General features: G+C 44.9%; 1 protein-coding gene across 3 annotated transcripts in view; it reads left to right on the top strand.

Moving 5' to 3' along the window:
* The window catches only part of TIAL1 (TIA1 cytotoxic granule associated RNA binding protein like 1), a 666,746-nt gene that overhangs the window by 519,638 nt on the left and 126,339 nt on the right, over nucleotides 1-20,769 (top strand). For all 3 annotated transcript variants that reach the window (XM_078643920.1, XM_078643921.1, XM_078643922.1), the window contains one exon: nucleotides 13,989-14,084. In XM_078643920.1, the coding sequence (XP_078500046.1) occupies nucleotides 13,989-14,084 (96 nt within the window). The remainder of the gene's footprint in view (nucleotides 1-13,988; nucleotides 14,085-20,769) is intronic.

Below are 20,769 nucleotides of genomic sequence, written 5' to 3'. Positions count from 1 at the left end.
GTTCTTGAGATTGTAGGCCAAACTCAAGTCAGACCTGTGCCGGAGAAGCATTACCCGGTAAACTGAATACCCGCTTATAGACTCTAGTTTGAATTTTGTCTAAAAGGTGTGCACTTCTCCCATGATGTAACACACTGCCATAGGCTATTGTAGGGAGTAGCTTGGCTTTGATGACTGTCCGAAGTGGATTAAACAGGGGGCCTTTTAGCTGCTTGGAAATACTGTTGAATGCATGTAACGGGGCCATTCCCTTTTTTCGATGACGTCGAAGTGCAGGGAATAGTTAAGGCGTCTGTCCAGTTGTATTACCAGGTACTTATAGCTATCCACTACTTCCAGTTTCTTGCTGTCTAAGACGAAAAGTGGTGGTGCTTTGCGTTGAAGAGTTATTATCATGATCTTTGTTTTTTGGGTATTTATTTCAAGAAGGTTCAGCCTTGTGTATTCAGCCAGTTCATGCAGGAGGCATTGCAGACCTATTTTTGTCTGACTAAGGAGCACCACATCGTCGGCATAGGAAAGATGTGTCAGCCGTAGGGCTCCTAGCCGCGGTGGGTGGGCATTAATCCCTTCCAGCCTTGTGGTTAGGTCTGCCATAAACAGATTAAAGAGATGGGGGGCCAGTACGCAGCCTTGTTTCAATCCGTTATGTGTACTGATCTTCCGCTTTAGCCGTTGCCCATTAGCGATCTTTACCTGCATCCAGGTGTCTGTGTATAAGTCTATTATAGGATTTAGAATTGAATCCGGCAGGCCCTGCTGCTTTAATTTGGACCAGAGTAGTTGACGGCTGACTCAGTCAAAGGCCGCCTTAAAGTCAACAAAACAGGAGTACAATGTTTGATGGATTTGCATGCTCTTTTCGGCGATTAAACTTATTGCCATGGCATTGGCCATGGTGCCGGTGCCCCTGCGAAACCCTGTCTGGTTTACCGGAATCTTCTTATTATCTTCGGACCATTTTATAAGGTCAAGCAACACCAGGGATGCATAGTATTTTGCTTCGGCGTCGATAAGTGCTATCAGACGGTAATTAGCTGGGTTTTTGCAATCTCCTCCTTTGTAGATAGGATTTATAATCGCCCCTCTCCAGCTTTCTGGGAGCCGACTTGTTTTGCTTATTGATTTAAATAAGTTATTAACTTGCATGCCCAATATTGGGGGTCCTCCTTGTAGATAGCCTGGGGGACACCATTCGGTCCTGGAGCACTATCTTGCCTGCTTCTCTTAATTATTTGTAATATTTCTATTTCCGCATATGAACTGGATGTTTTATCTCTGCATTGCTGGTTGCTGCTCAGATTGTTTAATTGTGCCAAGACGGAGGTCTTCGAGTTCACTACGTTTAATGTGTCGTGGGCTGTTGTTGTGGGCGACGACGGTGGACTTACTGAAAATGTATCAAGTTGATGTTTGACCCATGCCTGTTCCGTAACACAGGTCGTGTTTATTGTTTGTGCTGTTCTATTTAAAGCATTTACCTGTGACCAGAATGCTTTGGTATCAGATTTCTTTGTTGTATAGCAATTTGGTCCAGAAGTCAGTGACTCTGGTTTTTTTTTCAGTCCAGATTGGTTTCTTGTATAGTTTCCTTATTGATCGAATTGTTTGCCAAACGCACGAGTTTGTACTATGACCCTTTGCTTGCCTCATTAACTGCCGCAGACGCCTTCTTAAGGACAGTATGGTCTTGCTGGGCTTACCGTGTGTCTTTTGGTTGAACTTCTTGCTCAGGTTGGCTCCGGTCTTTGGTAGTTTGTTTAAAAAGGCTGTCCATGTTTCTGCATACAGTTCATTGTCGTTGGTTATTGTTTGCAGTAAGTGCTTTGCCTCCTGTGCTATTTGCGGTATTGATTTACTCGTCCACCTTATTCTCTTCAGGTTGATTGTTGATATTTCCCCAGCTAATGATCGGGCTTTTAAATGTTTGGATGGTGCTAGATTGATTTCGAAGTGTTGCATTGAATGGTCACTATCTGTCGAACATAGAATTTGGAAGTTTTTAATTAACCCCAGAAGAGGGAGCGAGACGATGGTATAATCCAGAGTTGAACTTGTGCAGGGGCCTATATAGGTGTTGGAAGGGGGTTTGTCCTGTTTGATTCTTCCATTGAGTACTCGCAACCCATGGTTTTCCACGGCCCACATCAAGTCTCTTCCCACTTAGTCGGTCTTCTTGGCGGGCGGGATCTCCTGTGTTTCAACCGCCCAGAATTCGTTGGCAGCGATGATATTGTCCTCCTCTTCTGGGAGCTGAATAAGGTTGGCGTTGAAATCGCCCGTGAGGATTATCTCCCATGCTGGTTGATCAAGACGGAAACCAGATATTACATTGTTGATACATTTGAATAGCTCCTTTTTTACCTTCATTTTAGGGTGGGCATATATGTTTATTAGGATTATGGTTCCGATGCCAGCCTGGGATACCCTCTCAATTTTGATTATTTGCATATCTGCCGTGGAAGCGGCCAGTTGGGAGGCCTTGATCTTTAATGCGGTATTTATGTAGACCGACAGACCTCCCTTCACTCGACCATGGCGCTGAGTGCGAGTTGCACTAACATGATAACTGATTCTGCCTGGAACGTCAATTGGCTCTGTCAGCCATGTTTCCTGCAGGGCGATGATGTCATAGGCGTCCCAAGTATCCATTTTCCTGCTGTTATTTAAGATTTCTTTAGCACCGTCGATGTTCCAGGAGAGGACTTTTCCTGTACATCGTCCGGTGTTGCACGCCCCGCTATTAATTCAGTCTTCCGTTGGGCCTAGCAGTTGTCTGTTCTGCAGCTCAGTTTTAGACAATTCTGCACCCCTGGCACCATGCAGTACAGAGTATGTATGTCGGCTTACCCCGGTATGAACTTCTCCTTTTGTGCGCTTTCTTAACAGGGGCGAGGGATAACCTGTCGTTACCTCCTCCTTAAGCGAGATCCCCCATTCTTCAAATTTCGTGGTTTCCTTAAGTAGCTGCTTAACTATTTCCTCGCTCCTCCAAGTTGTAAGGGTGCCTTCCTTGGCTGCGTTGTTCCCAAGATTGATAAATTCAATTGTCAGTAAGTCCGCAGATGTTATATGGTTGAGGCTTGGGATGGCCGATGTCAGATGTAAGATAATTCCTCGGTTTAGATAATCTTTTGTGCTTTGCATTTTGTAATTAGGTATGAAAAGTAACCTTCCAGTTATTGTTGGTTTTATGCCATACATATTACAGTGCAGCCGAGTACTCATTATTTTATTGCTTCCATTATCCTTTGCCTCATCCCTTATGTTTTTGACCTGTTGGCTGTGGGCATCGTTCCCTAGTCGCTCTGGTAGCATGCTTGCCTTGGTTTTCGCTTTATCAATTGTTCTTTTTTGTCCGCCTGGTTCTATGTTTGGCCTACGATCGTTTATGGTGGTCGTTTTTTCAGGTCCTATGCTTTGTTGCCGGTCGTGCTGTTCTGTAATAAGCTTTACTTGTAGCCGGTCTTGCTTACTCTTGTCAACTTTTGCTATGACTAGTCTTGTGTTGGTTTTATCCCTTTTTGAGGTCGTGTTGATGGTCATAGGTGTACTAGGGTTTAGAAAAACTTTGTTTATTATCGACACCTTTGGTCACTACCCTTTGGCATCCATGCTTGTTAGACTCATGTCTACTGTGCTCTTGTTTCATTTTTTGATGGTTAGTTCCTTGCTGCATAGCCCAGGTTTTTTGTCGTAGTTTTTTCCCGTTGTTATTTAGCTCGTCCTTAGGACTCCCTAATGTTCTGTTCGATTGCGAGTAATCATAATCGATACTTTCCAGACTCCAAGCCACACTACTTGATGTTGTGGCTAGGATTGCATTTTCGTCCTTATTTGGGTCATCTGTATCTGAACTTGCTACGTAGGCGATCTCCTCTGATGTTGTTGATGTTCTTGATCTTTTTATTTGGGCTTGGTTGTTGCAACGTTTCTCTTTAACAGTGGGCTGTTCCCCTTCTACTTTAGAGCTATGCTTCCGGGGGCTGCCCCAGGGTTTTGGTGTTTTTGATAAGATATGGCCCCTCTTCGTTGCCAACTTCTGTTTTAGCTAGTGGTTTTGGGCAGTTAAAGATCGGGAAGTTGACCTGGGCCTGCTTGGTTGCAGGCATACAATTTAATAGTTGGTTTCTGTTTTTCCTCGCATGTTTTTTCTGCCTTTTAGTAAGGGGTTGTTAGATGTTCAAATATTTTTCACTGTGCTGTTCGAGCTGTTCTTTTTCTGATGATTCATGGCTGATGCTGTTCCGGGCTCCTGGGTTTATCCCTGTAACATTTTTCTCTTCCTGTGGTTCATCAGTTCTTATTTATATTGACATGTTTTGTTTTAACTCTTTATCTGTTGTTTGTTGTACTACTAATGTTGTCAGATCTACCTTTCTCTTTACTCGATTTCCTATTTCTTCTTTGAGTGCGTCTTTATGTTGAGCAATGAGGTCTCTTTCATTTAGTGTACTATTGGCGCCTTGGTTTGCGTACTTGCATTCCTGTAGGATGTCTTTGAGTATAGATGGCAAGTCCTTGAGCATGTCCAAAATTGGGCTACAGGCGCAATTTGGGAGCTGAGACCAGGGACGAGACCATTCCGGTGCAATGTCAAACAAATGTCCTATGGTATCCAGTTTTCTGTTTATACTGGATATATGTTCAGCTATTGTACTCATTAAATGAATTTGAATATCCAATTTGTCTGATTGCAAGTTCAGAGTTTTAATCGAGGTTTCCAAAATGTTACCCAGTGCACTGTGTAAGTTGATTATGGATTCCAGGTTTTGGTTGAGACTGTGCATTCCCGCTTGCTGGCATGCGTTTGCTTTAGTAAAGTTTGACGTGGGTTTGCTGTGTGGGTGTTCATCAAGAGCCGATAGAGTTCGGTAATCCTCATTTTGTTTATGCGGAAAGCCTTTGTGTGGTGATCTTTTTGCAGATGATGGTTTACTTAATGCTGACAAACTAGGAATTTCTATTATTGATGGTTCCTGACGACACACAACTTCGGGGCAATTGACCGAAGCTGAATGTTCTTGAGTTTCTACTTCCTGATTTGACCCACTAGATATCTCAATTAAATTGTTGTTTACTAGCTCCTGGGTTGGTAGATTGCTTCGGTGCTGTTCGCATGAGATTCATCATGAGCAAATATGCCCCTATGATGTCTAAGTGAATTCCTAGCTATCACCAGTGAACAGGAAGCTATTTTAGGTACATTTGCTGGACACTGGTAAAAACGAGTTCTCCAGCTACATGATGCCTTCACTGAAATCTATGGTGCATGGTATCAAACATCTTGCATTAGTAAATCCACATTTATTCCAGTGGTAGATTTATTAATACGTGCACTCAGAGGTCCCCTTGAAAACCTTTCCGCCTTTAGTGTGCTGGCTGACTGCTGTTGACCAGGCTGCCACCACAGATCGGTTTCTGACCACCTGTGGGGGAGAGCCTCTTGTCTCTGCGGGCAGAAACAATGCTGTTGACACCTCCTTCAAGCAGGATAGGTAGGTACTCAGCATTTCAAGGCAAGAGGCTTCAAAGGCCATTGCCACCTTTGATATGTGACCTCGGCTTCTTCAGACAGGGGAAATGACACCCCATGTCCTGGGCCCATTTGGCACCAGGTCAGCTGGGAAATTAGATATGCAGGGAGGCGTGGTGCACTACCGGGCCAGTCACACCCCTACGGTGAGCTGCCTGATGTGCCCCCCTTTAAGAAAATTCTGCCAACTTGATGATGGAAGAATTAGGAACTCTCGGACAGGGTTATGCCCACTTCCAACAGGAAGTGGTCATATGGGGGTGTTGTGACCCCAAGGGTAAGTCGCCCATTGGCTACCACCCTTCACTTCCCTTAACACCCCTTAATCTAGTATTTAGGGGAGCTCTTGACACCAGGAACGAGCAGATCCTGTCGACCTAAAAAGGATTCCGAAGAGCAAGAACTGGAAGAGCAGCAACTGACTTGGCACCAACCTTGCCGTCCTGCCTGCTGTCTCCGACAATTGCACCGAAGACTCATCATCCTCCAGCTGCTCTACTTCTCAAAGCCTGAGAGGATTGCTAGCACTTCCAGGAGCAACTAGCATCTCCTGTTAAGTAGCGGAGCTGCTTGGCTGCACCCTACTGGCACCCAAGAAGAACTGTAGGAGTCCGGACCACCACAAACCACACACCGGAGAGCACCACTGCACCTGTGCCCCCAAACCCTAGTTGTAGTGGGCCAATGGTGCCAGCGTGTTCCTGAGACCCTCCAGAGTCGAACCCCGTCTTCGGTTTGGCCAGACTGGACTTTCCGTTGCCGACTGCAGCCTCTTTGTGCAGGCCTCCTCAACCGCATGTGTCTCCTGCAGCATGGACACCACTGCACCCAAGCCCTACACCCGAGGAGAAGTGAATTGATGGTGTCCCTAAGTGCCTGAGCATAACAAAGACAAAGCCACCCCAGTGGGTTCAAGCGGACTGGCCCCCCAGTCCCAGATTGCAGCCTCTTTTTCCCAGGACTGTTTTCCTAGGACTGTTTTCCCATGAAACCACCAGAGCACCCGACGCCGGAAAGCACTTATGTACCCAGATACCCCAGAACCTGCTGAGGTGGCCTGTTGGTGCTGCCTTGAACCTTGCCCCATATTTACCTTAACTCCAGAAGATTGGTCCTTTAAGTAGGTGTGATTTACCTGTATGCAGTAAATGTACCTATTTTCTTTAAAAAACTGCTATTTTAAGAAGTAATTGCCCAATAAAAAAGTTCTTGAGTTCTAAAAATATTTCTAAAACTTATTTTTCTAAATTGGTGTGGATCTCCTCATTGAGTGTGTTTATTGACGGTGTGTATGCAATAAATATCTAGCACTCCTAAGGTTTTTCACCCTCTCTACCACAAAAAGAGCACCTTGAGATTGTTAAAGCAAGCCCCTGTCTATTCTTAAGGGATACCTGTACTCTCTACAAAACATACCTCTTATTGGTATGTTCTATAAAGAGCCAGCTTCCTACTCACGTTTTCTTAAATGCACATTGGTTACCAAATTACAATGTACATAGAATTACTCTTAATCAGCACTCTTCTCTCACTTTTAAGTAGCTGAGTGTAAAATAGTGCAAAGGGAAGTTCGTGCCCATGTGCATTATGGACTTGGGGATAAGACACACAACATTCTGTAAATCAAAGCTTTTTTTTAACAAAAATAAGTTTTAAAGTCTGAGACCAACTCTATATAGAAGTATGCAAATAATATGAATCTACAGCACCACAAGCTACCAATATATGCATACAGGGTAAGTAATATTTTCCATTCAAATAAGTATTTCTAATGTTATGACAATCTCCCAGTATATAACCCACTTTTTCACTTTCTCCAAGGTCCAGAATAAATCTAAAAGTCTGCAATAGCTCCCAGACGCTAGCAGGAGGTGCCACCAGTACGTTGCAGGTGCAGGTGCAATTCCCTTTTGCTGGATTGGAATGCCTTTGTGGTGGCCCGGGGTGTCCTTTTCCGTGGTTGCTGCGTTGTTCGCCAGGTCTGACCTGCTGTTTGTGGCCTGGCGTCATGGCTCTGGTTCCTCCTCTGTTCGTGTCGTGTGTGCGGACCCCTCCCTGAGCTGTGTCCGGGCCCTTTTTCGCCTTCCTTTTCTCTGTCCTGAGGGCTGAGATGATTTTGTGTTCCTCCTTCCTTCAGGCGCAGCCTGCCCGGTCTTCCTGGGAGCTTCGGGCTCTTCTTCCTGCTTCCGGCTGCTTATTGCTGTCGGCGCCATTCTGTTGAGTCTATTGACTTCCGACTTTGGTGGGCTTGCCTTCTTTCCCCTCGTCTCCTTGGGCCCTCTGGGTTGTTGTTCTCCTTCTTCCCTGCCCTGGCATCGGATGGGGTTCTGTGTGGGGTGCTTAGGCCTCCCCTGGCCTTGCCCTTGGTTCCTCTGTTGAGTGTGCACAGGCCCCTCTTTCTTTCTTTCTTTCTTCTTCTTCCCACCCCCCTCCTGGGGTGGGTGGTGTTCTGCTTGTGGGAGTTACCTTTGCCTGGAGGGATGGGTCTCCTCGCCCTGTCCGTTGGACTAGTCCCCCGTGGGACCCCTCTGTTATGTCCAGGCTGGTGGGGTCCTTTCGTAGACCCTCCTTCCCCGTGGGTATGGCTAGAGTATCTTTTCTACATTAAGGAATCTGCGGCTAGTAGTCTCTATCAGATGTACAGGTTACTTACCTCTGGTAATGATGTATCTGGTAGAGCCGATTCTAGCCACAGATTTCTTCACGGCCCACTCTTCCTTCCCGTTCTGCGAGGACCTTTGGCTTCTGCACTCTCCTCCAGTTGGGTGGCTATGTCTTCTGTGAGTGCATTCTTTCGTTCTTTGACAGGAGGTTTTGTCTTGCTTCTTGTTTCTTTCCTCCTTCTTGGCACTTCGGATGACTGGTCTATGGGCACTCCTGTGCCCCTCTGCTCTGGTTGCTTCGGGGTTTGCCTTTACTCTTGTCCCTTCCCTCCCTCCCTCTTGTTGCTAGGGGTCCTGGTACCTCTGCTAGCCTCTGGGTTAGAGTCATCTGGCCGTACCTTGCCCTTGCTCCCTTGGAAGGTTGTCACTCTCTGTGCTGGGGTTGCCTTGGAGGTTGTTGTTCCCTGTTTGTCTTGGAACTGGTTCCCCTTCATTGTTCTTGGTTGGGGTTATACTCCTGCTACCTGTTGTCATGCAATTTTGCATATATTCCTTACCTCGGGCGGGGGGGGGGGGGCTGTCTACATGCTGGCAGAGTGGCTGCTCGGGCTGTGCTCTGTTATTTCTTCTTTCCCTGCTTTTGGGTGCTGCAGTGTTGGCACTGCTCCTTTGGGTGTTGATTGTCACCATCCTATTTTTTCCACCTTTTCTGCTCTTTCGCACACTGTTCCCATGCTCCCACAGTTTTTCGTCTGGTTCCGCGGTTGTGGTGCGGAAAAGTTCTCTGAAGAAAACTGACGTAGGTGCGCCGGGGTTGGGACTTGTGACTTGTGACCTCGCTGACGTCACGTACGCGGACGACACCCTGGGCTTAGTCGCGTGATGCCGTCCTCCCGGCACGCAGGGATGCTGTGGCAAGAAAAAGTTTTCAAGATCCAGTATCATGCCTGGGGGTAATTTTATGTTAATGAATCTGCGGCTAGAATCGTCTGTACCAGATACATCATTACCGAAGGTAAGTAACTCGTACAATAGAGGTGACAGAAAATGGTAACAAAACATACGGGGCAAACTTTGAAAGGAACTAAAAATGTTAACATGCTGGTAATCTGCATTTGTCTTCTGAGACAGCACATTCGAAGTAAGCATTGTGATTTTATTTTTGCACTCAAAATATTTCAAGGAGTTCAGAAAAGTGTGGCTGTCGCTTCACAGTGAGCCGGGCAGCTAGGACCGAACCATTTTTTAATTCTACAAACCCTGAACGTAAGCAAGAATTTCAGGTGTGTATTATTTCAGAGAGAGGATTAAAAAATGTTTTCTAATTTTTGCTTCCAACAGTGTTTTTATATAGAATATTAGGTGCTTTAATGGCTCTCTCCTGCCACAACCGCTTCGTAAACAAATTTAGGCTTCGGGCACTTAAATATTGCAAATCGGCCTAAATAAATAATGTAGGACATTCATGGCCCAGATCATTTAAAGTCATGCAGCAAAAAGGCAAGAGCAGAACGAATTGATGAGCAGATCAGCGTCCTGCAAACTGCAGAGAGCCACAGGACGGCACTAGAAGACTGGCATTAGAAACCTGTGAGAGAAGGGTGTGTAAATACTGTTGGGGCAGGCCAGGATCACAAAGGACAGTGTGATAGTACAGGGGAGCAAAGAGGAACTAGAGGGGCTGGAATGACCGGTATTTGAAGTCCAGGGCAGATGCACATGAGGCAGTAGAGAAAGCACCATGTGGAGCAAAGCATACAGTATAGGCATAGCGCCCGAGGAAAAGTCATAATATTTTCTGACTAGGGGAAGTGGGAGAAAAAGCGCTTAGGAGAGACATCCAATGAACTGAAATCTGATGTCTCCTTCAGTCCTCACGCTTCAGCTTCTTACCAGAGAGTGCTGTAGGTGCGCTCTAGAAGCTGGAGCGGCATGGTCCTCTCATCCTATGTAGCTTCTCCAGTCCCTTGCGGAAGAGCAGGCTGGTGCTGCTTTCTGCAGCCACCCTTCAGAAGCCAATGGGAGAACAGTGCTTGCCCCTGAGCGCACCCCCAGCTATATTCCCCAAAAGGAAGAAACGTTTTAGCTGGGGTTTAGAGATATTACCCAGGTATTTGGTCCTAGTTTTATACCTTAATGTTCTCTAGTACGATGTACTTTATTAGCAAATGGTTTGACTGCTAACGAAAACATTGAGTTTGAAAAAGGGGCACCAAAGTCTCATGCCCTTCCCAATACTGTATGCGAACCTCCAACTAAATGCACCAAATGCTTTCTTAGTGTCTCTCACCATGAGCACTGCTGTGGGTGCATTTTGCGTGATCCAGCACTTAGCACAATTAACAGATTTCTTGTGTGTTTTGCCCCAGGATGGACCTGCTCTGATCTGGATGTACCAAGCATGGCAAATCAAGTGTCAGTTTGCTAGTATTTTGCTTAAGATTTTACAGTCTGTTAACAATTGATAGTGGCCCGTAGGAAACTTTGTCCGTCCGATCTCTTTTGGGTCTGAGGATATTTACTATGAGGGCTTTTCAGGTTGTATTCCTTTTGAAGAGCTTCACATACATTTTGGCTAGTTTGGCTGCTAATAGATCTGTGTAGGTGGAATAAAATTCTTCGGGCCAGCTATACGATTAATTTCCCGTCAACTGTGGCCCTCACTGCAGCCTTAATTTTGGCTTTTGTGATTGTGGTTTCCAGTTAGGCACAGACCTGGGGATAATTTCACCTACTCTGTACTCTCAGAAATCATTTTGTTTATCTGCTCTTGCTCTGAATAGAGGTCAGCATATTAGCTGGAAAACACCCTATTTGTTTCCGGTTAGGTATGGACAAGCTTTACCCTGGGTGTCCAGATACTAATAACAGGTACCCCACTTTTCTCAGGGTTTGCAAGCCATGCCATACGTTTGCCTGATTTGTCACATGTAATGCGTGACCTGGCATGATGTCTTGTATAGTTAAAACATCTGTCGCTCCAAGAGAACAGACAAATTTTGCTTTTCTAGATTAGCCAGTAATGTTGGACACAGAGGTGTAAACTTTTCCAGGTTCCACTCCCTCTTTCCTATTTGTCCACATCCAGTTTCAATGCGATGCTTCTTTATTACTACCTTTAAGGCTTTCGAACATAGGTGAATCCTGCGGTCTCCAGATAGGTGCTATTGCACCGTTTGAACATCAGTAATTGTGGATCGCGATCTGCGAATGTCCTGCAAACATAATTTGCCTGGTTTGCCCTTGATTGGCAACCAAGACGTGCATAATCGTTCTGGCCTTACAGGTGGATCATGCAATGAAGAATCGGATATTTATTAGCGGTGTTGTTTAGTTGCCTGTATGGATCCACTAGTTCCAAGTTCATTTGCCATTCCTTCACAGCCCTGTCTGTACGCACCACTGTTGAGGTCACTGGTGGAATGTAAATCCTAGGATCACTGTTAAAATCGTCCCATAGAAACCTAGGCAAGCAAGCTAAAGTTTCAATGTGTGCAGACAGCACATCAAAGTATACAGTTTGTTCATTGTTGGGTGCATAAATATTCAGAAGTGCCACCTCGTCTTCATCCAATCAATCAATCATCCAGATAGCATTCTGCGATAACACATCTGCCCTAATTTTTAGTGAGCCTTTTATTTGTCTGAAAGGCATCTCCAGGGCTTACTGTAGCTCGCTCTTGTGTTTTTCACATGTGTTACTTGTTTAAATGCTCTATGAGCTCCTTGCCTTTTAATATATGCATATATTTTATATCTCTCAATTGTATTGGTCATTTCTGAAACAATCCCTGTAGGGAATGTGTATGTAAGTGTTGGAACCATGTTTTAAGTTTGCATCAACTGTATCTGTAGGAGCACCCCTTTCACCAGGGGATACATTAAACCTCTTCAATGAAAACAAATCCGGCAATTATTCCCCAGTTTGGTGGCCTTCTGTAAGGTTCTGGGTTTAATTCCAGTAGTTGTGCCTTCACTCTTGGCCTTGGGGTGGGGTCAAGGACCATGGCACAAAGCTTATTTTTCCAGCCCACAAGCCATGTTGTTGTATCGCTTTCATTAGGTACGTTTCCAGCTCGATGGACTCATCCAGCCCTTAACATGTGTGCCATGCAGATATCCGTGATCACTCCTCTCATATATGGCCCATATGTTTTTGTGCAGTCCTCAGTCTGGCATCAGACTTACCTCTGCAAAATTCAGTAAGGTGGAAAGAATGTGACCTTCCTTATTCTTGTTTGCTTATACATAGAGTAGTGCACCAAAGTCACACCTGAATGTTGTGTATGCTTGAGTAGAGCTCGATTTACTTTCTCCCTCATACTTCTTTTGTATGTGAGAAGTGAATGGGGCCAAGTCTTGCAACGGGAGCCGCAGGGAGGGCAGCGTTATGCAATTGTTGACACTAAAATGTGCAAGTTCCATGGGAAGCTTAGTTTTCTGATCACTCCCCCTTATCTGGTGTCAACTTGCTTCTTCACAGTCCATGGGCCCACGTTTTCATTATAAAAATGGATGAGCAGAATTTTAAAACTTTGTTCAAGATTTCTCTGTTCTTGAAGTAGTGCCTCGTATTCTGCTTGCTTGTTCAAGTGAAAATGTTGATTCACCAAAATGACAGGGATGGTAGAAGTGTCATCATACATCTGTTTGACCCGAAAAGCATTAAAGGCTGGACCCCTTTTTCAACAAGCAGGTGCTCAGCATCTTATTACCTGTTGAAGGGCTAATAGAAGTATGTGAAGTGGCCAGAAGAAAAAGTGAACTTGGTTTGGTTTAAATTTTGTTTCTCAAGTGTCCTTCCAGACCTCTTAGACCAGGGACATAAAGGGGACATGAAGGCAAATGCCAGTGGGTCCAAAGAACAAGCAAGGGATAGCTGCAGGTCCCTCTGCATTGCTCCTGATCTATCTCTGTAGTTCAAATCACCCAGCAAACAGTGTACATTCAATGTTTTTGTACAGACATCCGTTCTTAATGATTAGGTTTGTGCAATTTCCTTTGAGATATTTGTTCTGGGCCTACTCAGTGGCCACTGGATAGCTCTGTTTGGACGGTGGAGTCTGTAGGCAACTATTGGGAGACCATTATCTTGAGTCTCTAGGATTAAATATCTTTGACCAAATGAAGACCTTCGATAACTTTGTATCAAAACTCAATTTTCATGGCATGTATGTCAATGGATCAAGGTTGAAGAGGTGACTCTTGCGGACAAATCACTGCTCTGGTACCTAATCTGGGAATAAGCCTTATTGCACTGCCTTCACCTTACTTACTTGGCAATCCTTATTACTTTAAGCTTTAAACCTGTAGCTATTGCACCAGTTAAAATGGCCTAGAAAGAATATGAATCTTGTAAATGTTAACTGCACTGCGAGTCCCTCTAAGGATTATGCTCTTGTTTCTACTTGTTATGGTGTATATTTCTTTATCTTTCAACAGAATGCTTATGAATTTAAAATAACTTTTTGCTATTACATAGAAAATAGATTAGGAAGTCTAAGTACCTTGTTCATTAGCATGCTGTTTGCACAGATTTTGCTCCAAGTAAGCAGGCCATAGACAAAAGATCTTTATCTTTTGGGAACTTTTCATACCAAAACGAACAAGCCCCTTTTGTTCAGACCAAATCCCCATTCCTCATATGTGTTTGTTCAGATCATTTGCAGTATCCTGGAATATTCACTCCAGAACCTTTTTTGAACAGTGTACAAAGCATGTCTTCTTTAAGTTTCAAGTTGTGAAATGCTGAACTGCGAGGTTCTCAGATAAGTTTGTTTGGTGTATTGTGCTTCAAAAAGTGGAAACAATGTGAAAAAGTGCTAATTATAGACATTTTACTTTTACAGATAGCACAAAACAGCTGAGATTTGACGATGTAGTGAATCAGTCTAGTACCAAAAATTGCACGGTTTACTGTGGTGGAATTGCATCTGGACTTACAGGTACTACATTTAATTTGCTGGAAACAGTTTGTTTCTAGAGGACGCATTTGAAATTATGCAGTGATGTATCATGATAAATGTGAGGTGGGTTCCTGATATCAGTGAATTTCTTTAAAGGAGTTAATCATTTTACATTGTGTAAGTGGAAATATAAGAAATCGGTCAAATGAGCGAAGCACATTTTGTAAAACTTTTGCTAGAAAGAAGTGCCTCAGTTTTTGATAGACTTCCGATCTATTCAAAGATGAGCAACTGTGAATTTGACATTTTTAGGCATGCTGCGTCCCGTGGTAACATATAATGAAATCTCACTGCAGACCTGTTCCTTCTATGTCTTGGTCAAAGCATTTTCCTTCTATGTCTTGATCAAAGCATTCTTGAATGAGTGGGACAGAAAAATTCACTTAACCACCAGTGTAAAGACCCTAATTAATGAAGAGCACAACTTTTCCCTTGCTTAAGCAAGTTAAATGTTACAATTGGAATCCTATGCTACTCTGTTTCCATTTATTAGTATTGAGATTCCATACTCAATTTACAGTTTTCTGCCTAGCCTACAGACATTGCACTTTGCTGATGGAGCCGATTCTCATGCACATTATTAGCTGCAGGAGAAGTCACTATACCTCTTAACTTGAAAGACGACTTGGAAGAAAAACAACTTGTACGCGCCTGAGCCCAACACTAAATGGTAGGAGTATGCAGAGCATGGGAATCTACAGCACTACATGCCAAGAACAGATGCTGAGAGGATAAGTAAAATTTTCCTTAAGTTTGATCTCAAGAGATGTCTGTTTTAGTATCTGGTTGACTAATTCATCTTATGAACCCGTTCTGGTTTAAGAAACATTTGAGGTTACCACCTCTTCAAATATAACGCAGGAGGAGGTTTTCTGTTCTGCCTTTTAACTTTTCCGTGTCAAGAGTGCCCTTCACTACTTTGCCAGATCTAATAATAAAGACAAACAAAAAGAAAATTGCTGAGATTTCAATTGAAGAACTTGCAAAATATGCATATTCAAGAGTCTCACAGATCAGAGGAACTATGTACATCTGAGTGTGATGCCTTTTCATTTTCTTCGTGCAAATACCTGACATTAGCTCTAGTATGAAACACCTTGTTGATTGGCAAAATAATAATCAGGAGGAAACCTCACCAAAAGCAGTTTCCAGATGCTTATGTTCTACTTCCAAAGAATTCACCCCATTTGCATGGCATCAGTTAATCTACAATACTGATATTCCTGCAATTTTTCACAAACAAATCAATTAGCCTTTTGACTCAGTAATAGTTACCTTCTAAGCACGTGCCCAAAACCTTTATTTTACTTTCAATACTGCCAATTTTAGCAGCATAGCAGGGATCCTTTCCGCGCTGGCTATTTAGAAATTAGTAGCAACAAAATATAGCTCATTCATATGATCTTAAGAACCTTAGTACTTCCTTTACTATGGAGTTCGAATTAGTTGAACCACCTCCAAAAAAATCTCACCCTAATACAGAGGTTGGGAAAGCTGCCTCTTCTGGCAAGTGGTTATGGTAGTCTAAAAGTTCATGTATGCTGTCTAGGGCTCACAGGCCTTTTCTGCGATGGTGGTTCTGGCCACTCGCTGAGTACCTGACCAATTTGGCATCCCTTTTCATGCACTTAGAGCCTACATGGGTGTTTATAGAGTGGAAACAGTAGCCCTGTTACAGTAGCGATGTACTCATCTGAAGCTATTTGTGCATCAGTCCTGTAGGTATTTAGACATGCATTGCTTCTCCAGGTGTTCATGATGCTGCAGAACAATATTTCTGCCCCTTCCTTGGTACTGTCCTCTTTTGCCACGCTTTACTAGAAATAATATAGTATAGTCACATAGTTTAGTCCCTCCTGCTCAACAGCAGCGGTGTCAGCTCTTTCAGCTTTCAAGGACCATAAGCACAAATACAAGGAAACCACAAAATATTTCCCTGTCCTCCCTTTCTCACATTGCAAACAATTCTAAAGGTTGTACTCTATATAGTGCATGGTATGCTGGTGGTGTAATGGTGTCATGTTTCAGCTACGAATAATTTCATTTTGGGAAAGGATTACAAAACACCTTCCCATACTGGCATTATTCCTCCATTGTGGGTCCTTAATCCGTAGTCAAAAAAATGTCAATGTGGGCATCTCAGTTGATTTTGTCCTGTTCCTGTCACAAACTATAGCCCCCCCCCCCCCCCCCCATACACTTAAGATACCATTTTTTATCAGGAGAACTGTGGGACTGTAGGATGGTGGACTTTTTGCAGTTGGCTTGAAAATAGTTTCCACACACACCGCACAACCCTGGATCTGCTGGACCGCTGGCTGGCAAAAATGTCTAGAGTAGTAGGGGTCCTGGCTGCTGGCTGATCCCTAGTCCGGAATACTGCAGTCACCCCACTTGGATACTTAGAGGAAACTAGCCTTCTTTGGCTGTGTTGATGTTGAATTGGCATTCGAGGTTAAAAATTTGCATGAATCCATGCTAGCTACACAACTTTGGATTTCACTGGGCATCAGTTGTAAGAAATGCCTCGGGCTAATAAGGTTCCCTCGATGCCAGCCCATCCTGAGCCAAAATACTGCATCTATCCCTTTTGAAAATTGAATTTTGTTTTGTTGAGAATTTTGTATCTCGAGGTAGTGAAACCGACAGTAACATGTCACCAGTGTGGCGTGAAAGCTAAAGCTCAGTGTGTTGCGTAAGCTAAGGCTGTGGCTTAGTTCTAAAAGGTTTGCCTTTCTCACCCACGGATCCCCGAACTTAGTTCAGTGCACCAACGCTTGAGCGTGAAAGTACAGATTGTAGTAGCCCCACAAACCCCACTCAATACATAGTTCATGTGTTTCATTGGGTTACTAACAGGTCCTTAAAAAGGGTTCAGGGACGCAGTGCTGATAGAAACCCAAGTTTATGCTTTTTAATGTCATGCACACTAAGAAAAAGACACTTCTGTTTAGCTGTTTTGCTTGAACAGTCTCATACTGTTGCTTAGCACACTAAACTAATACATGTCCCTAACAACGAGAATAATATAAACACTTCTAACATAGCTATTATATGAGAGCTTGGAGTAGTTTAACTTGTGTAGAATTCCTATGTATTTAGCGCACGTCATACCTGTTTATAGAAGAAGCTGTAGCTATCAGTAGACAGGATAGAGTGTTCCCTCGAAAGGAAAACACACATCAGCTGGATTCAGCATCTCTCCTCTCGAACTTGGGTCGGTATCACCTCTCAGCATAGGACAGGATGCTGTGGCAGTACAGCAATCTGGCAGTCTGTCAGGATCTCTGGCAGTATCTTGTGCGATAACCTGGGACGAAGGACCTCTCAATCTTAGTGATAACTTGATGAGACCTTTTTACTGTTAACCACTGATCCTACCTTTCATGGGGAATTTTTGAGGAATTTCTGACATAACCTGTGTGCATCAATATGCTAGTCTTAAGACGCACTAGTATAAATGAGTATGGTTCTGACTATGTGTCTTATTGATGTCATTGTCTAGCTGATTTGACACCATCACAGGTTCTTTTAAAGATAAGGACAGGCTGCATCTAGGTTAATGGTAGACAGGCCGATGATCAGGCAGAAAAGTAAATCTTGACTTGCTCAAAATGGAGTCTGGCTTTACGGTTTTTATGTCACGTCCAAGTAATCTAACCAAATATATTTTTGATTTGATCAAATTGGTCATAATCCCTGGGCCAAGCAGCCAAAGAATAATGTATACAAATGCTCAGGTAACTTACCATGCCACTTTGCAGACATGTTCAGTTGAAAGTTCCTTTTGTAAGCCACAGGAGCTGCTTTTGATCTAAATGCATGAGCCAGCATGCCTGTTGGACGAAAAGTGTTCTGAATAAACTGAGGAGTATGAAAGAAAGGATCCATTGAGGACTGAACTGACTAAACTCTTTTGAATCTTCCTTGCCAACGCTAGCCCTCTTAAAAATGACAAATAGTCAGAAAACTTCGGTTTGATCTAAATAAAAATGGAGCGTGTTACTTCCAGATTATGTCAATTCTATCAAATCAGAAGAGGTGGCTGGAACAAAAGTAAATAAACACATTTTCTACTTAATTTAACTTAGTTATGGGATCTTGTCCACTCTTGTTTGCCACTCAAGAAACCAAGCATACCTATAAGCTGCACCTTTAAAAATTCTTGAAGGTTTGGCTTCCCTTTATGCACTGCAGTCAGCCAGTAAGGTTTTCCAGCCGATTCAAAAGGTACCTTGGTCATAGCAGCCTTTCACAAAGGTATTTTTTATTATTGAAAAGTCCATTATTGTTTCCCCAGTCTCTGATGGAGGCAAGAAGAAATTGCATAATCAAATATTTCTCGCAGAAAATCTAAATGCAACCCACTCCAGAATGAATGATCTTTAGGAGATAGCTAGTACATGCCCTCTCCACAGGTGGAAAAATAGAACTGAAATGCAAGGTCCAAGCTGAGTGATAAGAAACTGGAGGCAACATCTGCCTTTCTGATCTGAAAAAGACACGTTAGTGAAAGATTCCTTACCTTAGAATACCCCCAGGCGTCCGACTGGATCCGGAAAGTTTTTCGTCAGCAGTACCCCTGCGCGTTGGTAGGTGGCGTCATACGGCTCCGCGTCCGTCGCTGGTGTGTTAGGCGCCGAGACATCACAGAGACTACTTAGGCGCCACCCATGCGCGCTGACGTCAGTTCTTTCTTTTTCTGCGCCAGCAAGTGCAGATCCGACTAGAACACGTACCCTAGTCTCTTTTTTTGGCTAACTTTTTTGAGACTTTTGTCTCTACTTCTTTTGAGTCTTGACTCCTGGTGCCACGTAGGGATGCCTGGGTTTAAATCCTACGGAGCCTGTCGCCGTACGATGTCGGTGGCCAACCCCTAGGGTGTTTGTCTCTACTGTCTGGAGCGCGACCATGACTCCCGGTCAAGTTCCGACTATCTGGCCATGGCTCTGAAGGCTTTGCGGGAGCAGTCACGAAAGCTGCTGGAGGCCCGGCAGTCGTCTCCGCACATTTTGAGGTCCAGTGGTCACTCGAGGGACCGCCCGCAGAGCCATCATCATCGCTTCTCGGGGTCGAAGTCTTCACCATCGGAATTGGGTAAGAGACGTCACAAGAAAAAGTCGAAGAAGCGTTTACGATCTCCGACGTCCACCCGTCGGTCTCCGGACGTGGACGAGGGGGCCAGGCGTTATTCCCCCTCGGCTCCATTGGAGCCTGGGAGTCCCGCGGCCTACCCACCTTATCCGGGTACGTCGGCCTCGAGCAGTAGAGGAGGAGTGCAACATGCCAGATGGCATATGCGGGCTCTGCAGTGGGACCTGAAGTTCCAGTGGGCACAGCATCAGGGCGACCTGTCCGATCATGTCCAGATCTCGGAGGGGACTGCACGATAATTGCAGTGGTGGCTCACGAATCGCGATTGGGTCAATTGCAGATCCCTCTCCCTTCCCCAACCAGAGCACACAGTGGTGACGGATGCGTCCCCCCTGGGATGGGGCCGCCACTTGGGAAAGGCGGAGATCAGAGGCCTCTGGTCTCCTGCGGTGTCCCGGCTCCATATCAACCTTTTGGAGCTTTGTGCGATCCGTCTGGCACTGAAGGCATTCCTTCCCTCTGTCCGGGGAAGTGTAGTGCAGGTGTTCACGGAGAACACCACCGCCATGTGGTATTGCAACAAACAGGGATGGGTGGGGTCGTGGACCCTATGTCAGGAGGCTCTGCGCCTCTGGACATGGCTGGAACATCAAGGCATTACTTTGGTGGTTCAACACCTGGCAGGTTCCCTGGACGTCAGGGTGGACGAATTCAGCCGCCGGTGCTTGATGGTTCACAAATGGTATCTGAACTCGGATGTGGCGCAAGGTCTCTTTCTGCAGTGGGGAGAGCCTTGGTTAGATCTATTTGCCACCGAAGAGAACGCGCAATGTCCGCAGTTCTGCGCATTGGAATTTCCAAGGCCGCACTCGTTCGGCGACGCTCTTTGTAGCGAGTGGAGCTGCAGTCTGCCTTTTCGCCTATACCACTTCTGCCCAGAGTGCTGAAGAAAATGTGGCGCGACCGGGCCCAAGTCCTCCTTGTGACTCCGGATTGGGCACGAAGATACTGGTATCCTGAGCTACTCAACATGGCGCTCGATCCCCCGATCCGACTGCCTCATCGGGAGGATCTTCTGTCGCAGCAGCAGGGGACGGTCCTCCACCCGGAACTGTCCAGCCTCCACCTCCATGCGTGGAGATTGAGCAGCAACATTTGACAGCTTTCGATCTTCCTCCCGAAGTCTGTGATCTAATTCTGGCAGCCAGGCGTCCCTCCACTAAGTCGGTATACGCCTGCAGGTGGAACAAATCTGTGGCATGGTGCACAGCGAAGGGTGTGGATTCCCTTTCTGCCCCTCTGTCTGAGGTCCTTCTGTTCCTTCTATATTTAGCCCAGCAGGGCTCTGCTCTGGGCACTATCAAAGGTTATCTTTCGGCCATCTCCGCCTTCCTAGGCTTCCAGATCAGCCTTCTCTTTTTAGGTCCCTGGTTGTTAACCGGTTCCTCAAAGGCATTACTCACACATTTCCTCCCGTGCCTTTCATAATGCCTCAATGGGACTTAAATCTTGTCCTGACCTATCTGATGTGCTCTCCCTTTGAGCCCCTTCATAACTGGCCTTTTCGTCT

Source organism: Lissotriton helveticus, chromosome 5_1 (genome assembly GCF_964261635.1).
Source record: "Lissotriton helveticus chromosome 5_1, aLisHel1.1, whole genome shotgun sequence".
In the NCBI taxonomy this organism is placed as follows: Eukaryota; Metazoa; Chordata; class Amphibia; order Caudata; family Salamandridae; genus Lissotriton; species Lissotriton helveticus.
The sequence above is the reverse complement of the archived record's forward strand: the minus strand, read 5'-3'. Positions and strand labels throughout refer to the sequence as shown.